Genomic DNA, 21371 nt, shown 5'->3' with positions numbered 1-21371 from the left:
TGATTCTACCATACCTGGAACAAACAACCTACTTGTTTTGCTGCATAAACTAGTCTGGAAAACAAGCATTGTTATGCCAATAAGAGGCATTACAGTTGTTTAAACCCTCAGTTATTTTACATGTTTAGGTCCAGAATCGCCAGCGTTCACATTCAGATTGTAGTGGACAGTGTAGTATCAACACATAGCAGCACAACAAATGCATCACACACTAATATGGCCCACACATACAGCTGAGTAAACATATGTTTTAAGGAATTGTGCTTCCTGTGTATTTAAAGTGATTGCAATTAACAAAATGTATCTATAAAGTTTACCTGATCTGCACTTGTATTTGCTGCATAGGTCTCAAATGTAAATTAGTTTTAAAACATTTGATCTCTGTTACTACATTAGGTTAAAGAAAGTTCTCAGTTTCCACACTGTACTCTCAGGAAATCTGTTGAACTTCCTTGACCTTTTCACCTCAGTATCCAATAGGTGCAGCAGCTTGTTGGTGAATCACAGGAAAGAAGCTGATGAAGAGATGGGGGCAATTTGACCCTCCAGGTGAAATGACCAAGGAAGTGCTACACTATCTGAAAGCAGGGTTTGCAAACAGAGATTTCATTAACCTAGTATATTAGCAGATCCCACATTTTAAAATAAAACATGTTTATCAGGACATGTGTTTCTTCCAAATCTGAGCCCTGTATAAGACTGGAAGTTCACAATAGGTAAGATCTATGGAATTGCTTTGTTAGCTACAATCTCAAGGGGCTTTCTTATAACAGTAAAGAATGCTAAAATATGATTTCAACCGAATGTTTCAGTAACAGAAGTATGACAGAAGGAATAACAGAAAAAAAACACAAGACAATGAAACAGTTGTTTTTAATAAAAATAACCACAATTTTGAAATAGTATATGTAATTATTTGTTCACACAGTTTCGACAGTACACTATAAAAGCAGTATTCTTGCAATCTGTGCTATATACAGAGGGATAACTTCTGGCTTAAAAAAAAAAAAATCATCATACAGACCCTCAGACAGCTGTAAAATATATAAATGTACAGTACCACTATCACATTACACATAAATCTTTGCAACTGCTCAATAAACAATGGATTAGCATGTCTGGTGACATACATAATGTACTGTGTCCAGATTTTTTGCATTTTTAAAATTAGGGTTTCACCCCAAAATAGCGTTAAAATATAGTTTTATGTACTACTGGACATTAACTTTGTTAAAGTTGTGTAGTTATTATAAATCAAGGATACTTTCTTTACCAATGATCATTTAAATAAAAAATTAAAACCTGAAAATCTTAACCCTTGTTTTATACAATGTTGTTTCAAAATTACATTTAACCCGACAAAACTATGACAACTTTCAGTACGTGCATACGAATATGTTATTTATTTATTGTTTTGGAATAACTGCAGTTTTTTTTATTTTTTATTTGTCTTTTACAATTATGACTTTAAAAATAAGTAATATACCATCTATGTCCCATCATTGGAATCTTTCTTTACATACAGCACAGTACGAATCCATTGATACCTGGAACTTTCTACCATAATCAGCCAGTACAGCTGAACAATCCAAAGCATTGTTCAGAGTGTTTTACCATTTCTTTCAACAGTATCAACAGAAACTTTGTGAGCCAACTAGGTTATCAAGGAGTGGTCACAGATTACACCGATTAATACAACACAGTGGACCTCTCCCAACATGACTAAGAAATTCCCTAAGCATGTGCGTATGCCACACACCTACAGTTACCTTGATCTATATTAGTCTGTAGCTCTGTCATGCTCACATTTCTATAACCTTTCGATGTAGGTCATGATCTCTCTGTCATGCTCACATTTCTGTAACCTGTGGATGTAGGTCATGATCTGCTTTTTTTATTTTAATTTAGTCGTTGCCAATTATTTTTTATTATTTTCTCCCAATTTGGAATGGCCAATTATTTTTTAGGCTCAGCTCACCGCTACCACCCCTGCGCTTACTTGGGAGGGCGAAGACGAACACACGCTGTCCTCCGAAGCGTGTGCCGTCAGCCGACCGCTTTTTTTTCACACTGCAGACTCACCATGCAGCCACCCAAGAGCTACAACGTCGGAGGACAACGCAGCTCTCGGGCAGCTTACAGGCAAGCTCACAGGCGCCCGGCCAGACTACAGGGGTCGCTGGTGTGCGGTGAGCCGAGGACACCCTGGCCGACCTAACCCTCCCTCCCCCGGGCGACGCTCGGTCAATTGTGCATCGCCCCCTGGGAGCTCCCATCCACGGTCGGCTGTGGAATAGCCTGGACTCGAACCGGCGACACCCAGGCTATAGAGCGCATCCTGCACGCCACGCGGAGCGCCTTTACCGTATGCGTCACTCGGGAGCACCTTGATCTGCTTTTTCATGACATTTTCAAAGCATTTCCTCCATCTTTAATTATCTTCTATTTTTTTGAAAAGTTTAAAAAAAAAATCATCTTAATGTTACAAAATGAGAAACACGCACATTGAGAGTGCTTAGGAGAACTAGGATTATATTACTTGGTTGTTTGGTTCTAGTGTTGTAAAAATAAAATAAGTTAATTAAAGAATGGTGGAAATGCATTGAAAGGCCTTGATAGCTCTAATGATGTCAATTACAGCCGTGGTGGGGGATGTATGCCTCACACATGTAATTGTGGAAGCATCATCTCTCAGAAATAACGGCCCGGGTTTACAATGATGGTGAGGTAGCAAATTCCCACTTGGTAAGAAATCGCTTGTGAAACTAAAAGAGAGAAAAATGAAATACTGGGAGAACTGCAGGAAAAAAAAAAACACCAAAAGCAATGGTAAATGTATTAGAGTAAACATCACTGGTAAAGAGGGCTTCAGTCTCTTTGTGCAAATACAGGAGTTCAAATTGTAATATATTGCTAGGACGGAAGCAAGCAAATAAATTAATAATAAATTAATAAATACATAAATAAAAATATATCTCTAGTGCATTAAATATTCAAATGAACCACTACTATTTAGTTTAAAATACACACAAGTAAAACAGACAACAAAAAATATTTTTAGTTTTCCCGGGTGTGACTGTACTGTGTTTCTCACGCACCCACAACAGCACCCAGGCCTTGTCATTTTTCCTGAACGCATGACCTTTTGCTTGTCTGGAGTTCCTCCTCAAAGTCTCTGTGATGCTTCCCAAAGAAGCCATCTACAAAAAACAAAACAAAAGGGTTTTATTAGTAGAACTCACTACAAATTCATCTGTCAGTTACGAAATACAGTTTCTAATGAATATCATTTTATATTACTCGGCCTACCAAATATTCAACAAGATTCTTAGTCTGCAAGTCTGCGTCTGCAGTGTCAAATATCAAACAAGATGCCTGTTGCTATTAATTGTGTACATTTAATATACCCTGTTCCCCTAAGATGAAACAGAATGTTCACAAAGGGCTCAAGAAATGCAAACTCGGCTCAACAAGCTCCATGGTCCCTCAAATGGTATCAGCATTTCCCCGGATACTGTAGTGCCCGAGTTTCTTCAGTATGAATCACAGACTGTAACAAATAAGTGTTTCTAAACCCCAAATAAATAAAATAATAACAATAATTCAGGTGGCGTAGAGGAGTGTGTCTTGAGATACATGATCCTTCAGACAGGGGTAAACTGTAGCCACTGTATGCATGCCCACATTATTATGTATTTAGAACTAAAGTAGACCCATTGGGATGAATTTTCCACTTTCTCGTCTTGTTAAATTATATGAAAATGCCCCTTAACAGTAAAATAGGTTAAACATCCCAGTTAAGGAACATGCAGTATGAAAATAAATGTCATTTAAGACAGAAAACGGAAATATGGAACAGGTTTATTTACAGAAAGTGTGGTTTAATAAAGCATGTTTTTATTAAAATAAATCCGATAACTATAGCACATTAGAAAATAGGTGTAACTCAGCTGGTTTTAAAATGGATGGAAGCAAGATTTATCAGAGCTTGGAAGTCGTGTTATTGTGGATGCCTGACTAGTTTGTGCATCTCTGTCCTGGGCTGCCTACTCAAAGCGAGTCATCACAGACAATAGTTACTATTGACTGGTCTACAACTCAGGATGGGTATAGAAATTTGACAGCTGCCGAGGACTGTGACCACCCACCTTATACCTCTTCACTATGGGTCCCTGTGAATGGAGTGGAATACCTCCCAGTAAGACTGCAAAACTATGTGAGCCAAGGCTTAAAACAAGTTTCAAGATAAAACCAAAAAACTCACTAGCTTTGACAGTGGAGGTGTGCTGTTCTGTAACAGAGCTGGCCTCGGGAGTCTTCTGCCACTGTAAAAGAAGAGAAAACATGTTAATCCACAGGTATGTCATAGTTGTGCCCTGGTTCTACTCATTCTGAATGATGCACTTCAGCTATATTATCACTTACTGGAGAAGCATATAGCTTTATATACTGTATATATAAATATATAAAATACCTATTAGCACGTTATTGGGAATATCATAAATTTGGTATATAAGGAGGTGCCTGTCTATCTGTCTTTATGTATGTAGCATAACCAGTACATTTTCACATGCTGTGCATTGTGAGCTTATCCAGCTGTGATGAAACATGGTTAGGACATTCTTTGCAAGTTATTGAGAGTCTCATATTAACATGTAACTAAGGTGGATGTGCTTTTTCATGGTACCGATAGTTCTAATTTTGTATTTACAGTCAAGGTGAGGGATGCAAGTTCCAAAAACACTTTATTTACTTAGCTATTTAATTATTTAGTTATAATTATTTTATGAGAATCCTCAATAGACAAATGCTTCCTTAAATTTCAAGAATATATCATAATATAAAAATATACATTTTACAAATATGTCATAGCTTTCTCCTTTGTAGTAATGTAATGTGTACCTGAATCGAACGCAAGTGATACTTCCTGTTTGCTGTGGAGGGTATTATTTACCACTCGACGACAGACCATGTTTTGGCCATGTGACCCTGCATTTGCCAATTGGGATTTTCATCTGAGAGTTTAATAATGCATAATAAATCTGTTCTGACTGCCTGCTGAGTCATGCCCTTATCCAACCACATTGGTTACTGCTCTCTCATATAAGTTTCCAGTACTACAATTGGCTCACAAGAATGGATAATAAATATTTGAACTTGCATTTCGTTTATTTTTTTAAACTTACTGTAAACTTGTGAACACACTGCAGGCTGCCAAATTTCAGGTATGATATGTCAGCCTTTACTTTCTTAGAATCCAGATCTCCTGTGTAGATCTGTTTAATTCCAGCTCCCTTAATTAAAGGCACACATTCATCGCATGGGCATTTGGTTACAAAAATCATTGTTTTCTCATCCTCTTGGATTTCCTTACACCTGAAAAACACATAAAATACCGTCAGTGTACTACAGTACCTTGTACTATAGAATTTACACTGCATATGCCATAAATATCTAGAATCCACCACTGGCTTGCATGCTCTATATTCATATACAGTTCTGGGATCCTGACAAACCTTTTGCCTTTGGAGCAAATAGCTCCAAGGTCAAAAAGATTGGTCACCAAATCCAGTTGTTGAGTGCCACTTTAGGAGCAAGTTGGTTGGCATCAGATTCAACTGCTTAAAATACAACAACTTGTTAAGACATTAAATAAAGTGATACTAAAACAGAAACTTAATGTCTGTACTCACTTGTTGGTTGCCTTATTCTGATAAGGGGTTCATCTCTGCAGCTGGTGCAAGCACACTGTCAAATATTTGACATATTTCCACACAATTCTTTTTCATTACCACAATCTGAGAGTTAAATTTAGTGAATGGCAGTTTTTCTAATTCAATCAAGTAAGCTGCAGTTGCTTCAACGCATTGTTCTAGTTATCGTAGGTGTACAAGTTCTAATTACAGTCCCAAGTATTTCAAAGCTTTCTGCTGTCACTGTTCTTCAAATATTCAGTTTAAGAAATAAACTGTTTTCCCTGCAACAGCTGACCCTGCTTTAGTACAAAACTTTCAATACATTTACTGTTTTTCACTGTGGTAACATCTTGAATTGCCGTGCCTGTATTTTTGGCTGAAGAGAGATCAGTTTATCAGTTTGAAACATGCAATATTCCGTCTTTATTTAAAAAAAAAAATGTTAAAAGACAGACATCATAGGACTTTTATAAATACTGACAAATATTTTTAAAAGGGAGGGGCAGCATTTTATGTGTTACAGGCACCAATGGCACCTAACCCCAAAAAACTGTTGCCAACTTTCTTTTTTTTTTTTTTTCTGGCACCATCTGGAGTATTTTGAATAAACTTTCTGGAAACAAATTACAAGGCAAAGTTTCACCAGCTCAGTTCTGAAGACTCTGCTTTCATTATCTCAAAAACGAAAGTCTGAGCCCTTAAAGCACACCCATACCCAGTCCCGTCACTATTTCATCAGTGGTTATCTACACACTTTTTCAAGAATTGCTCACAACCAGTCAAGTATTGTTTTTTATTTTTTAAATCTTGATTCTTCAACAGTTATAGCTATGAATTGTATGACACATAATATATCACACAATAACGGTAAACACTTATGGTAAAATATGTTTAATTAACACAATCACCTTTCTGTTGATGTCAAGTTATTTTGCAAATGAATAGTGTTCATTTGGAGTGTTACTTTATTTAACACCTTGGAAAACTGATATTTGTTTTTTTAAAGAATGATAAAAACATTGATTAAATACAAGATAATAAAACATGAATCTATCAGTAGCTTGAAAAGCTCAATCTTGCACTGTGAGGCCCTCTGTAATAGTTTAAAACTATTAGATACATCATAGCTGTGATATATCTGCTGTTCTTACCAGCAGATGCCATTACTAGCCCGTCTAAGCCCAGATTACATAAGGAAACATATTTGGGAAACATTTTCAAGCAGCGCATTAAATTAAAACTATGGTATTCCCTGCTTTTCAAGTTGAACAGACATGGCCTGTCAGCTTAGATATCAATAAAGACAATGTATTTTAGCCACTGTCCAAACCATGCCATCTTCAGTACAATTTACCATCTTACATAGCCACTTCATCGATGAGTCAAATGTTAAAAGAGTCTCTCCTGATTGGCCAAATACTTTAAGTTTCTTAAAGTAGAATCAAGGTTACTCTGGGAAACATATTCCAGCATTTAGCATAAGCATGGAAACATTGTGTATGCTGGGCTTAATGCTCAGATCAGCACCGATCATCAAATTATTAAGCACTACCCAAAAAACCTGCGTGTCAATGTGTATGTCAATGCATGTTTCAGGGCACAGTGTGCTGTGGTGACAAAGGCATGTAAGGGATGTAGTTAGGACAGCACACCTACCGGAACGTTATGGCATTCTGTTCAGCGTGGATGATTGTGGCGGAGTGTCCTGCCCCTTTGTTTATTTATTTATTATGATTTGCTTTTTACGACGAAAGCCGATTTTGTTATTTGTATTTATATTTAAAAAATCTCATGAGGATGCGTGGCTGATCAGCTACTGATTATTTAACTAGCTGCGGGTCACGCATACTTACTAAACTCGTGCAGACTGTGGCCGAGGGGTAATAAGATAATTAACAGCTAGTTAACCCCTCGGCCAGAGTATAAGAACCTGCAGCTGTCCGTGCTGGGGAGAGCGTGTACAGAGGAGTGTACGAGAGAGCGAGGAGAGAGCTAAAACTGAACTTAAAAATAACTGCTAAGCGTGCTGGTTTACACAAGCACGATACTTATTTGTTTATTTGTTTGGCCAACGCGCCTTTTTGTTTGTTGTTTTGTTGTTTGTTTAAATCTTTTGTTTATTATTTAATAAATACGCTGAGCGCCGTAGCGTTCAGCTTCACCCGCCCATCCATTATTTTGTTTCTGGTACTTCCTGGTCCGTGACGTCACCACACACGCCACTCAACAACAGCGCTCGGTCACATATGGTGTCAGAGAAGTGGGATAAACAACGCCTCCAGGAGCCGGGCCAGGAACAGCAAAGTGCGTTTTTTTTGTTCTTTTTTTCAAACATAGTGTTTTTTTTGTTTAGGAAAAAAAAACAGAATAAAATGGATAAAGTGGAGGAGTACATGGAGAGGTGGCATGAGCATCAGAGGGAGTTGAAGGAAGGAGGGGCTACATGGTGCCTTGCCTGCCTGGAGTATGGGCACCTCCCTGATGTGTGCCCATATGAAGACCCCCTCTTTGTGCAGGCCTTTGATCGAGGTGAGGTGGAGACCACGGAGGAGTGGATCCATCTGAAGGCCATACCATCGCCGCAGGTGGATCAGGAAACCTGCCTCAAAGGGGAGGAGTGGTGCTTTGCCATCGGCAAGGTCGGGCACAAAGCACCTGACCAACCCCCTCCATGGCAGGAGGTGGAACTGCTGGTCCCGAAGACGGGAAGGAGGGGCGGTGCCAAGAAGGCGAGGAAGCCGGCTCCAGCGCCCGGAAGGGGGGAGCCCGTGCATCCAGCGCCCAGAAGGGGGGAGCCCGTGCATCCAGCGCCCGGAAGGGGGGAGCCCGTGCATCCAGCGCCTGGAAGGGGGGAGCCCGTGCATCCAGCGCCCGGAAGGGGGGAGCCCGTGCATCCAGCGCCCATGAAGGTGGAGCCCGAGCGTCAAGAGCCCAAGAGAGGGAAGCTCAAGAGTGGACGCTGGGATGGCTACCTTCGCCTGGTTGAGGCCTCAAATTGGTGCCCATCCTGCGGGAAGGGGGGTCACTCCGTTGTCAACTGCCTCCGCCCTGGAGAGGAGGAGGAGGGACGACCGAAGGGCAGCTGGGAAGCATACCTCAGCACACTTGAGGCCGTGAACTGGTGCACTGCCTGTGGGGAGTGGGGCCACTTCGTGGTCAACTGCCCCATTCTCCAGGAAGAGGAGGAGAAGGAGAAGCACTAGTTCCCTGCAACAGGAGGAGACTACACGCTGTTCCCACCTCCACCGCCAGGAGCAGAGCAGCGGGAGCTGCCTCTGTCTCCGCCGCTTCCACCAGCAGGAGCAGAGCAGCGGGAGCTGCCTCTGCCTCCGCCACCTCCACCAGCAGAGGGTGAATACCTGCTGGTTTCACCTCCGCTTCCACCAGCAGAGGGTGAATGTCTGCTGGTTCCGCCTCAGCCGCCGTGGGAGGACTGCTTGCCCCTCCCAGCTCCACCAGCAGAGGGTGAATACCTGCTGGTTCTGTCTCAACTGCTGTGGGAGAACAGCTTTCCGCTCCCAGCTCCACCAGCAGAGGGTGAATGCCTGCTGGTTCCGCCTCAACCACCATGGGAGGACTGCTTGCCGCTCCCACCTCCACCAGCAGAGGGTGAATACCTGCTGGTTCCACCTCCACCGTCATGGGAAGGACTGCTCCTGCCCTGCCTCGCTCTGCCCAGGGATGCCTGCCTCGCACCGCCCAAGGATGCCTGCCTCGCACCGCCCAAGGATGCCTGCCTAGCACCAACCAAGGATGCCTGCCTCGCACCAACCAAGGATGCCTGACCCGCATCGCCTGGGGCTGCCTGTTGCTCCGCATCGCCTGGGGCTGCCTGTTGCTCCGCATCGCCTGGGGCTGCCTGTTGCTCCGCATCGCCTGGGGCTGCCTGTTGCTCCGCATCGCCTGGGGCTGCCTGTTGCTCTGCATTGCCTGGGGCTGCCTGTTGCTCCGCATCGCCTGGAGAGCCACCAGTTACAGGGTACGAGGGAGAAGTGGAGCTCCCGCTGCCGCCTCCATGGCCAGAGGCTCCCCTCCTGAGTTCGCCTCCCAAGGGTCCGCTGCTGTTGCTGCTGCCGTTGCCTCCCGAGAGTCCGCTGCTGCTGCCGTTGCCTCCCGAGAGTCCGCTGCTGCTGCCGTCGCCTCCCGAGGGTCTTGCTTCGCCTGGGGTCGCTACCAGTCCTGCCATGCGGCAGGAAATACTGTGGCTGGAGCCCCATGAAGGGGAGCTGCCAGCCACAAAGAAGGGGGGGGAGGTCAGGAGAACAGCTCCCCCAGCCGCACTTTCGCAGCAGGAGAAATTGTGGTTGGAGCCCCACGGAGGGGAGCTGCCGGCCACGAAGTAGGGGGGGGAGGTCAGGAGACCAGTTCCCCCCGCAGCAATTTCGCTGCAGGAGAACGGGTGGCCAGAGCCCCACGGAGGGGAGCTGCTGGCCATGAAGAAAGGGGGGCAGGTCTGGAGACCACCCCCAAAATTTCCTTGGCCGGAGGAGCCAGCCTGTGCGTGTTCCACCGGGAAGCTACAGCTGTTTGGATGGGAGGAGGACATCCCTCCATGGCCGCCCCCGGAGACACCTTGCTTCCCCTGGACTTCTAGCCAGGACTTTGGGGACTAAGGGGGGAGGTGGATGAAAAGACCATGTGTGCTGCGCACAAGGGGGGGCATGTGTGGCGGAGTGTCCTGCCCCTTTGTTTATTTATTTATTATGATTTGTTTATTATGGCGAAAGCCGATTTTGTTATTTGTATTTATATTTTAAAAATCTTATGAGGATGCGTGGCTGATCAGCTACTGATTATTTAACTAGCTGACAGTCACGCATACTTACTAAACTCGTGCAGACTGTGGCCGAGGGGTAATAAGATAATTAACAGCTAGTTAACCCCTCGGCCAGAGTATAAGAATCTGCAGCTGTCCGTGCTGGGGAGAGCGTGTACAGAGGAGTGTACGAGACAGCGAGGAGAGAGCGAAAACTGAACTTAAAAATAACTGCTAAGCGTGCTGGTTTACATAAGCACGATACTTATTTGTTTGTTTGTTTGGCCAACATGCCTTTTTGTTTGTTGTTTTGTTGTTTGTTTAAATCTTTTGTTTATTATTTAATAAATACGCTGAGCGCCGTAGCGTTCAGCTTCACCCGCCCATCCATTGTTTTGTTTCTGGTACTTCCTGGTCCGTGACGTCACCACACACGCCACTCAACAACAGAGCTCAGTCACAATGATGTATCTAAACTTCCGGATTTCTCTGTCTTTCTGTCTATCATCCATTTGAGGAAAGTCTGCGTATTCTGAGCCCAAGTATTTCAAAGCTTTCTGCTGTCACTGCTCTTCAAATATTCAGTTTAAGAAATAAACTGTTTTCCCTGCAACAGCTGACCCTGCTTTAGTACAAAACTTTCAATACATTTACTGTTTTTCACTGTGGTAACATCTTGAATTGCTGTGCCTGCATTTGTGGCTGATGAGAGATTAGTTTATCAGTTTGAAACATGCGATATTCCGTCTTTATTAAAAAAAAAAAAATGTAAAAGACAGACGTCATAGGACTTTTATAAATACTGACAAATATTGTTAAAGGGCGGGGCAGCATTTTTTGTGTTACAGGCACCAATGGCACCTAACCCCAAAAAAAACTGTTGCCAACATTTTTTTTTTTTTTGGCACCATCTGGAGTATTTTGAATAAACTTTCTGGAAACAAATTACAAGGCAAAGTTTCACCAGCTCTGCTTTCATTATCTCAAAAACGAAAGTCTGAGCCCTTAAAGCACACCCATACCCAGTCTCGTAACTATTTCATCAGTGGTTATCTACACACTTTTTCAAGTTTTTACTCACAACCAGTCAAGTATTGTTTTTTCACACATGTTTTATTTTTTTAAATCTTTATTCTTCAATAGTTATAGCTATGAATTGTATGACACATAATATATCACACAAAAACAGAAAACACTTATGGTGAAACACACTTTAAAATAAACTATATAAAATCCACCTAAGCAAACACAGGCCACGTTGTACTCATTCCTCTCATTATCACAGTAGATTATAATAAGTAAAATATGTTTAATTAACACAATCACCTTTCTGTTGATGTCAAGTTATTTTGCAAATGAATAGTGTTCATTTGGAGTGTTACTTTATTTAACACCTTGGAAAACTGATATTTGTTTTTTTAAAGAATGATAAAAACATTGATTAAATACAAGATAATAAAACATGAATCTATCAGTAGCTTGAAAAGCTCAATCTTGCACTGTGAGGCCCTCTGTAATAGTTTAAAACTATTAGATACATCATAGCTGTGATATATCTGCTGTTCTTACCAGCAGATGCCATTACTAGCCCGTCTAAGCCCAGATTACATAAGGAAACATATTTGGGAAACATTTTCAAGCAGCGCATTAAATTAAAACTATGGTATTCCCTGCTTTTCAAGTTGAACAGACATGGCCTGTCAGCTTAGATATCAATAAAGACAATGTATTTTAGCCACTGTCCAAACCATGCCATCTTCAGTACAATTTACCATCTTACATAGCCACTTCATCGATGAGTCAAATGTTAAAAGAGTCTCTCCTGATTGGCCAAATACTTTAAGTTTCTTAAAGTAGAATCAAGGTTACTCTGGGAAACATATTCCAGCATTTAGCATAAGCATGGAAACATTGTGTATGCTGGGCTTAATGCTCAGATCAGCACCGATCATCAAATTATTAAGCACTACCCAAAAAACCTGCGTGTCAATGTGTATGTCAACGCATGTTTCAGGGCACAGTGTGCTGTGGTGACAAAGGCATGTAAGGGATGTAGTTAGGACAGCACACCTACCGGAATGTTATGGCATTCTGTTCAGCGTGGATGATGTATCTGAACTTCCGGATTTCTCTGTCTTTCTGTCTATCATCCATTTGAGGAAAGTCTGCGTATTCTGAGCCCACTGGGTAGGCATTGTAACCGCAGCCAATCAAATACATGGCCCCTGTCCCATCGCAGTTACTCTGGAAAAAAACAACCACACACATTCATGTTTCTTTTTTTTTTATTTAGTAGTCGCCAATTGATTTTCCCCCATTTTTTCTCCCAATTTTGAAATAGCCAATTGTATTTAGGCTCAACTCACTGCTACCACCCCAGCGCGGACTTGGGAGCGGCGAAGATGAACACACGCTGTCCTCCGAAACGTGTGCCGTCAGCCGACCGCTTCTTTTCACTCTGCACAGGCAAGCCCGCAGGCGCCCGGACAATCTACAGGGGTCGCTGTAGTATTAGCAGCCATTTAAATTAGATGAAACAGACACAGCAAAATGACCTAAAGTTAATTGTGAACACTCATTAAAGGGGAGTTACAGTATACTGATGCTCCCTCAATACTTACAGACTTCCCTTCTGCCCAAATTACAGCACCTACTCCTGTCTTAGGGTCCTCTGCAAGGCAAAGTTACAATTATGAGTAAGTTATGAGTAAGCAGTTGGAGCCACTCCTGCTTTCACCATGAGCTTATTTAGATAAACCTGATCTTATTTAGATACACCAAATATTAGGTTCACCTATTTAAACCTCCACTTGTTTACTGTGATACTGAATGAGAAACATACAAGAAAGGGATGGGGCTGTTTTGGACAAATCAACCCAATACAAGCTTTAAGAAAGCATGGTCTACCTGTGCTTCCGTTTTATCAAAATGTAATCATTATTAGCTTTGAGCATGACTTATACGATTAGACAGGATTCAGTATGCCATCAAGACTAAAGTAATTCCAGTGCAAGGTGTACACAAAAGAAAGTCTCTTTATTTAGGTCTCAATGGACTGGATTTTCTACTTTCCTATTACTAAGATGTGTTGAAAAGGTCTGTTTATTTAGTTTAAAGTTACAGGACAAACAATATTAAAGCAAATGTAGATTACTGTAAGTTTGGAGCACAATGTCACTTTTCGCAAGATGGAGAGTTTGTTTTACTGAATAAAAGAAGACTTGAAATTTATCAAACTGTTCCTTACTGTTGTTAATGAAACCATCAACAGTCCAGATCAGTTTCAGGAATATCAAACTTGATTTTATTCATGACAAACAGACTTTGAAAAACAAAAAACATTCTTTATTGTCTTTGTTCATTATTTTTTAACCTAAATTTTGGGCGTTGCATATTTACCCAGAACTATGTTATACAATTGAAGAAAATTACACAAATTAAGAAAACATATTACATTTGGGCTCTTTCAGAAAAGGACAGATTTTTTTTTATATACCCCCTCCCCCCCCACCAAAAAAAAATATAGCAATTAAAAGGTATCTCACCAGTTCGGTATGCCAGCAGTTTGGCCTGTACCATGCAGTGCCTGGCAATGCCCTGTGATAAACCTTGGTCATGGTCTTCATCACCTAGCTGAGTATCTCTGCAGTGAAATCCATATCCTGCAGAGTCAGGTACACTGGAGTCCACTGTGGCTAAAAGGAGGATCAGATCTTTCATGTTCTGTCGTAAGCTGGTGAAATAAGGGTTCTCACAGAAGTTCTCCAAGCCCATTTTCATTAAGATGCCCTTGTGTGCCTCCTCGTTGGAAATGAAGAAGACCTTCTCGTAGTCCTTCAGCCTTTGCTTTCGGTACTCAATGAAGAACTCTTCCAGTTGGAAAGTGGGGTCCAGGCACACAATTTTTTGCAGGAAGTCACATTTCATGGAGGTTTCCTCCACAAACTGGTTCATGTTGAAGGCTAGAGGCTGGAGGAGGACGCACACGTGAGGCCGGCTGTTAGACTTCAGCCTTTCCGCAGCGTTGGCGTCAAGCTTGGCGTCGGGGCTGCTGCTGCTGCTGCTCACCGTCTCGTTGTGCAAGAGGCTCATTTCTGGATCAGCGGGCCAGTAGGATATCTTGTTTACCCCAGCTAGAAATGGAAAAAAGAGAGTTGGACTTCATGGGATTCATGCTTCGATTATGTTATTAATTAATTTGAGACCAACAGGGTCTTACAGTGCCTATTCCTAATATTCCATCTGTTTGGGACTGAAAGTGTAGGGCAGCAGTGTGGAGTAGCGGTTAGGAATCTGGACTCTTGACCGGAGGATTGTGGGTTCAATCCCAGATGGGGGACACTGCCTCTGTACCCTTGAGCAAGGTACTTTACCTAGATTGCTCCAGTGAATACCCAACTGTATAAATGGGTAATTGTATGTAAAAATAATGTGATATCTTGTAACAATTGTAAGTCGCCCTGGATAAGGGCATCTGCTAAGAAATAAATAATAATAATAATAACTGTAGATGTGTGAATGGATTTGAGACAAGAAAAGCACTGATGATTTGCCTGTGTTTATTTTACAGTGTGAAAGCTTGTCTTATAAAATGACACTTGAAAATGAAATCAACATGACATTAAAATTACATGAATTATAACAAAAATAGTTCGTTGGAATAATAAGTTTGTGGTTATTTTCTGCAATTGAATGCTTGTACTGATTAAAATATGAAAAAAAACATGTTCTTCTTATTCACATACGCCTCTCATTACAAAAAATGCATATGTTGGTGGCAGTTCCTGTTTGTGCCAAAAAGATGTATGTGAGGTTTAAGCTAAATTGTAGGTGTTGTTTGTAGTTTATGATGATTAAAATGTAAAATTGTTGTTAAGCCATTGATTTTGTAATAGAAAATATTGGTATTGTGAATACAGTGCTGAAAAGTAAATAAACACAATCTATCAAAATCTACCAAAATCTTATTTTTGCTTTCCTGTAAAATCATGGAAATGTCACTTACACCCCTCTGGTCCTGAGCCCTCGCATGTATCATGTATTATGCATTGTTTTTTTTTACTGTATATCATGTATTATGCATTTCTCTGTATTTAAAGTATTATGGATTTTCTTGTTACTGCATCTTGTAAAGCGCTTTGTGATGGTGGTCCAATATGAAAGGCGCAATATAAAATAAAAATTGATTGATTGATTGATTATAAAAACATCTAAGCTTTTCACTTGTGTAGAAGACCTTACATTGCAGCCATTGTGTTCTTTGTTACTGTACAGTAATTAAACTAAATGTGGAAAACGGATCTGTTTAGTCACCTCTAAGAAAAGTTCTCTGAGGCAGCACAGTAACCTTAAAAGGTCAGGAGCGTCTGAAAAGGTTTATTTTAAAGTGAAATAACAACTGAAAAGCAGAATCACTCCTGCCAGCATGGCTCTCCTTTGTATTGTCAACAGAGATTACAGATTTGACAAGCTGAGCAACTTTTCAACATTAGGATCAAGAATAGATGTGGTTAGTTGCAAACAAATTAACAGGCACTTGAAATATAATTTAAAAAAAGTTGCATTTTAAATTCTGGTACTTAAAACAAAATTTCAGTTCGGTTCACACGATTTAAAGCCAAACTTGTTGCTACACTAACCATTTCCTATACAACTGCATGTAGTTATGCATTTGATTTCGAGTAGCAGGAAAAGGCTCTACAGAGCCATTGTTTCAGAGCTGCTGTTTTGTCGATATCTAGAATCTGATGGATTTGTGTTGCTGCTACACCTACAGAATAGTAAATATGATTCACTGGGGCATTGGACCCCATTAACAAAACGTTAAGCAATGTTTAAAGAAACATTTTGTTAAGACTCTCATTGTAAAAGCACTGTTGAACCAAAGAGAATATTTTCTTAAAGAATCTTCCTTAAAGCCACAAAGTTTTGTGAATGAGGCTGATGGTTTCAAGCAAGCAAAATCTAAAAATAAATGAATATCTTAAACTCCCTGGAGTGCAGGTATACGGTTCATTTTTGGATATGACAAATCAGCAATTCCTTATATTAAATGGCCTGGATATTGAAAACATTGTATGGTTCCAGTTCTGCTTCTTTCCACTTAGTTTTATGAAAGGCAAAACTGGTTGTGACTTTCACAATTGTTCATATTACATTTGCTTCTTGATTTCAATGTGCTTGTTTGCTTTGTTACCAACATCAATGTACTGTGGCTTTATGCCATCATATCAGGCTGTCACTTCTACAAACAGAATATTTGGTATTGTGAGTGGGAGTGCTGGGGTAGCTACTGTAAAATATGTCTGACTGTAAGCCTGTCAAAGTTGTAGTCGATATTAATGAACAGGCATCACAAAAGAGCTTAAAGGTTTGGAAACGCTGTTGAATCTTAATAAAAAGGCATATTTTTTATTTCAATACAGCCACTAGAGGTATAAGGGAGATCACCTTTAAAAGGTGGGAATCCATTATAAAGTGTCTCCTGTCATACACAGTTTTCAATGCTTATCAGCATGCAGCTTTGTTGGACCGTAATATAACAATACTCACCGTTTACAACCATTTTCAGACAAGAAGAGCAAGGCTTTCTGGAGAAGTAAAGATCACAGCCTTTCAGCCGAGATCCATGTTTGATAACAGCTATTTGGCCTGCATGTAGTTCCGAGCTAGAGCAGTGCAATCCAGTGATTTTCATATTGTGAACGATAACCAGGCCAGTTCTTTTCACCTAGAGAAACAGCATTCATTCATAAGAACCGCAAATCAGCTTGCTGTATTTAATGACTGGAGAGAAACAGTCATGTTCCCTTCTTGTACAGGACAGAGCGATCTTTAGCAGAAATATTTCCGATCTTCCGATCTACAGCTGGTGTCTTTTTCATTGAAGGCATTTTATATAAAAATCGTGCAGCTCTATACAGTGTGTTCGATCATTTACCCGAAGCAAACTAAACCGGCTGCCAGGTTCCACAATGCACTACAACAGAGTGCAGACACACATTTTCTGAATAATTTGAAACAAATTATGGAAACAAATATAGCAATCTGGCACCAACTGTTATATTATACTCTGGAGCACTGGAGCAAGATTGTCATTTGGGAAAACCTGTCCTGAACTGTGTGGCGGACAATTAATAATATGCATCCTTCTTAAATTGTTTCATGGCATAGAAAAGGAATAAGGATATTAAACCCTCAATGAAACGATGGTTGTGCAGTCTCCAGTAACTCTGCTTCTTTTGCTCACAAGAATGGAAGAAATGATCGGCTCTGTCAAATAATGTGGAGCCAAGCCATTCACAGCCTTCTAGGTAAGTAACTAGACTTCAAATATGTATCTCACAGGCAAACAATGCAAATTAAACAATAGCAATGTTCTAATTTCCTCATGATGTGGTTCAAACATGGCAGCAGCATTTTACTGCTGCAGGGCTCCACTTTTACAATCTTTGTAAGATTGTTAAATGAAGTTTGCTGAACATTTCTTATGTGGGCTTCAAAGGTTAATTCATAATCAAAGATGTCTAACATCTGGTTTTGAGATCACACTGGTCAGCAATCAAACTAATACAAGCAATGACTTCCCAAGAGATTGCAATAGCCTAGAATTACAGGCTCGGTTTTATCAGAATTATAATTCATCCATTTCTTTATATCCAATACACAGGCAGGCAAGCTTTGCAGTAGAATAAGAAACACAACACACTACATAGTGCGAAGTTGAGCCTACCAAACTCAGCATGACTCAAACCCAGGTATCTAAAGGTAAAACTCATGAAAGGCTAGTAGTGCTTCATCTTGATCATTGGAAAATATATTAAATATACCATTTACTGTTAGGCAGTATCTACGTCAATCAGCGTTTAATAGTGGTAAATACTGTATAACTCACTGCGCTGTAAATGAGTACTGTTGGGCTGTTGAGCATTTAAAATAAAAAAAGAAATCAAGAGGTGCCAGGCAAGAAAAGAGGCTCTGTGGGAAAGCACTAGTTGTATTTTCAACATTGCTTTCTTTAATCATCTAGAAACATCTCCAAGTAAGATATTTCTAACTGGTACCTGTTGTCTGTCATTTTCTTTATCTGCTCTTTTCGTTGGGAAAAGCTCCATCCAGAGACTTAACAAAGTGAACAAGTTCACTTTTGAAAGCCTTGGGCTGTGACCTGAAAGAAAAATTAAATACACAATATACTGCATAGCATGAAACTCACAGAAATCTGCAGAAAAGCCTGATGGGCCATAGACCAAAATTTAGTAATACACAGATCATAGTGTGGGTAATAGACAGTGTTTCTATACAGAGACAATCTATTAATCTATCCCAATACTTTATCAAGCACCGTATACAACAATTATGAAGTGGTACCCGCTACCAATGCTGAACAGTTTCCTCCTTGTGTGTTAATTATACAAGTGCCAGAGTGGCAGATCAGGTTTTATTATTTACACTGAAGAGGTTGACAGCTACCATTCATTCTGTTTCACTTCAGTACATCTGCACCTGATAGGTCTCGAGTTCCACCGACAGACTGACATCGGCAATCGCAAGAGCTATCAATATCATTAACAATGGCCTTGTAGCAGCTCAAAAACACACACGTTACAATGGAATGTGATGACGTTTTCCACAGCAGGTGCAATTTCAAAGAACTGTACAGATAAAACGAAAAAGTTAATTTTGTCCACCACAGCCGTATCATCATAGCACAGTAAGTACCGCAGTAACTGGTAAAAACCTTACTGGCGATTTGTACACGATTGCTTTATTTGTCTACTCGGTTTTTTGTGCCTTCAGTTTTTTTTACTAGGCAAGAGTATTGATACATTGCGAACGTTTAGTGTTCAATCAAGCAGCAGGCAGCAACTGTGTTCATACACTTACCTTGCATACTGTGATCGGTTTGTGTGCTGACTTCCCGGTTGCTAACAACATTGAAAGAATTATCTCTACCGTCGTTTTCCTCTGGGTCTATTTTCATTTGAAAGCTGTTGTTGGCAGCCATGAATTGCAAAAATAACAACACTATTCAACCTGTTTACATTCACAGCTGATCGACCTCTGTCGGCAATCTCTCTGTGACAACTTCTGTCCTGTCGTTTGACAGTGAGCGTGACCACGCATGACGTCATCACAGAGCGAAGACCAAAGCAAACTCCTTGATTGGAGTCGATGCTCAACAAAAAGCGCCTGACAAATGTAGCACACACTTATAAGTCCCCGTCCTCTACTTGATTGAGGAATGTATTGTGGAGTTGCCGTTCCTGAGACCTATTGCGTTGTAAAAGCTACGTTTTGACTTTAGGCAGCTGCAGATGCATGGAAGTTGTGCTTCCAAAAAGTACTGTATTATCACAAATATAAGCGCCCATGTGCATTGTTTTTTCCTACCTGTTTTTTGTTTACTTATATTTTGCGCATAGGAGAGCATACAGTATGAAAAATATATTTCTTATATACCTATTTATTTTGTTTTGTGTTCAATTGATCCTCCATAAAACATGCAGGTTGCACAAAAGCGAATGAGCCTGTTATGCACACACTCGAATATAGAGATGAGATTCGCGGTAAAACAAGAACAAAATGTGTGAGGTACACAGGTACACATTTTCTGAGAAGTGATAAGAAGCACTGTTAAATAAAATACCTGTGTCACGAGAAATTTGGTCCTCCATTAAACTTGATTTTAAACCACAAAACGGCAATTACATACAATACAGAGCAATCAGTTTCATTTCTCTCTAACAGTATTGCAGTTCCGCTTAAGTGACTTCACAGCTCTAGCGTCATTTAGGTAGTGAGTAGAAGGCACACGTCTTAAGTTATTGTTTTCTGTTATTCACGCCCATTAAATATTGAGTATGTGTTCATTTTATTTTCAATAATATAAATTGGTGATTTCTGATGTTTTTCTAAATGTAGTTAATTTCAATAGGTAGTATACTGCCCAATTTGCTTTGTCTTCTCTCAGTTTTTCGTGCAACTACTTTTGTGTGTGACTATTTCAGACATATATTAGAAACACATTTTAAAGTGTCCCGAACAGAGCCTGGGGAGTGGCTAGAGTTGTTCTTGTTTTGAACGACGAGGTTGCCGTTCTGTGTTTCTCAATCTTTTTCGTAACAACGACTAAGGATCAGCTGAGCTTAGTCATCGCCCCCTTGCCACAGACAATTAAAACAATTGAGAATTATTGTCGTTTAACAATGCCGTTTAATTAACATCAATTATTAATTAAATTTAATTCCACTAGCTCTGAGAATTACAGAGAAATAATTCATAAAACAAAAATAATTAAACCCCAGTCACTGGTATAATCAACATAGGCCTACATAAAATGCTTATACTGTTATGGAATATTGCCAACATATCTTCTTTGCTTGCGCCATGCTGTGAATAGCAAGAAAGATATGCGAACCGGTTCCTGCTTTGGAACCGACGAACTGGATACAAATATCAAGTGAGTATTATTATGTTTTTAGTAAAACTGATTATTAAAACATAATTGACACGTTCACACAAAAAAGGTCTGCAAAATATTTATTACAGCAATAATGTTTATTTATTTATTTATTTATTTATTTGTATTTATTTCCCTGGAGAATAATTCAGTTTCACTTTTACATGAAGTGATGAAAACGCTTTGGGTAAAGTGAATCTTTTGTATCTCGAGGGGATCATTCGAAGACAAACCCAAGCAGAACACGACACTATTTCAGCTACCTAAAAAGGTAATTTAACCCCAAGCCGATGGGGTCGTATTTCGGTTTGGGATCCTTACATCCACTGACCTGTTTGCACATACCATGTGGTTAAAGATTTTATTATAATTTTTTTTTAATTGTAAGCTTTGTGAAATTTGCAACAAGGTTCATATACAATCACACAATGGCTTTCACTGTTGTAATAAAACTGTT

At 40.3% G+C, this 21371-nt stretch overlaps 1 protein-coding gene across 1 annotated transcript; it reads right to left on the bottom strand.

The window, feature by feature from the left end:
* Nucleotides 1–856: 856 nt before the first annotated feature.
* LOC117405433 (cytidine and dCMP deaminase domain-containing protein 1-like) lies at nucleotides 857–19644 on the bottom strand. Its single transcript, XM_034008495.3, has 9 exons — nucleotides 19339–19644; nucleotides 18516–18619; nucleotides 17005–17182; nucleotides 13998–14585; nucleotides 13074–13123; nucleotides 12527–12696; nucleotides 5187–5376; nucleotides 4265–4325; nucleotides 857–3200 (listed from the first exon to the last, which is right to left on the bottom strand). The coding sequence occupies exons 1-9, from the start codon at nucleotides 19457–19459 to the stop codon at nucleotides 3121–3123; spliced, it is 1542 nt and encodes a 513-aa protein (XP_033864386.3). The 5' UTR covers nucleotides 19460–19644; the 3' UTR covers nucleotides 857–3120.
* Nucleotides 19645–21371: the final 1727 nt, after the last annotated feature.

The sequence above is a fragment of the Acipenser ruthenus genome, chromosome 9 (genome assembly GCF_902713425.1).
Source record: "Acipenser ruthenus chromosome 9, fAciRut3.2 maternal haplotype, whole genome shotgun sequence".
Taxonomy (NCBI): Eukaryota; Metazoa; Chordata; class Actinopteri; order Acipenseriformes; family Acipenseridae; genus Acipenser; species Acipenser ruthenus.
The sequence above is the reverse complement of the archived record's forward strand: the minus strand, read 5'-3'. Positions and strand labels throughout refer to the sequence as shown.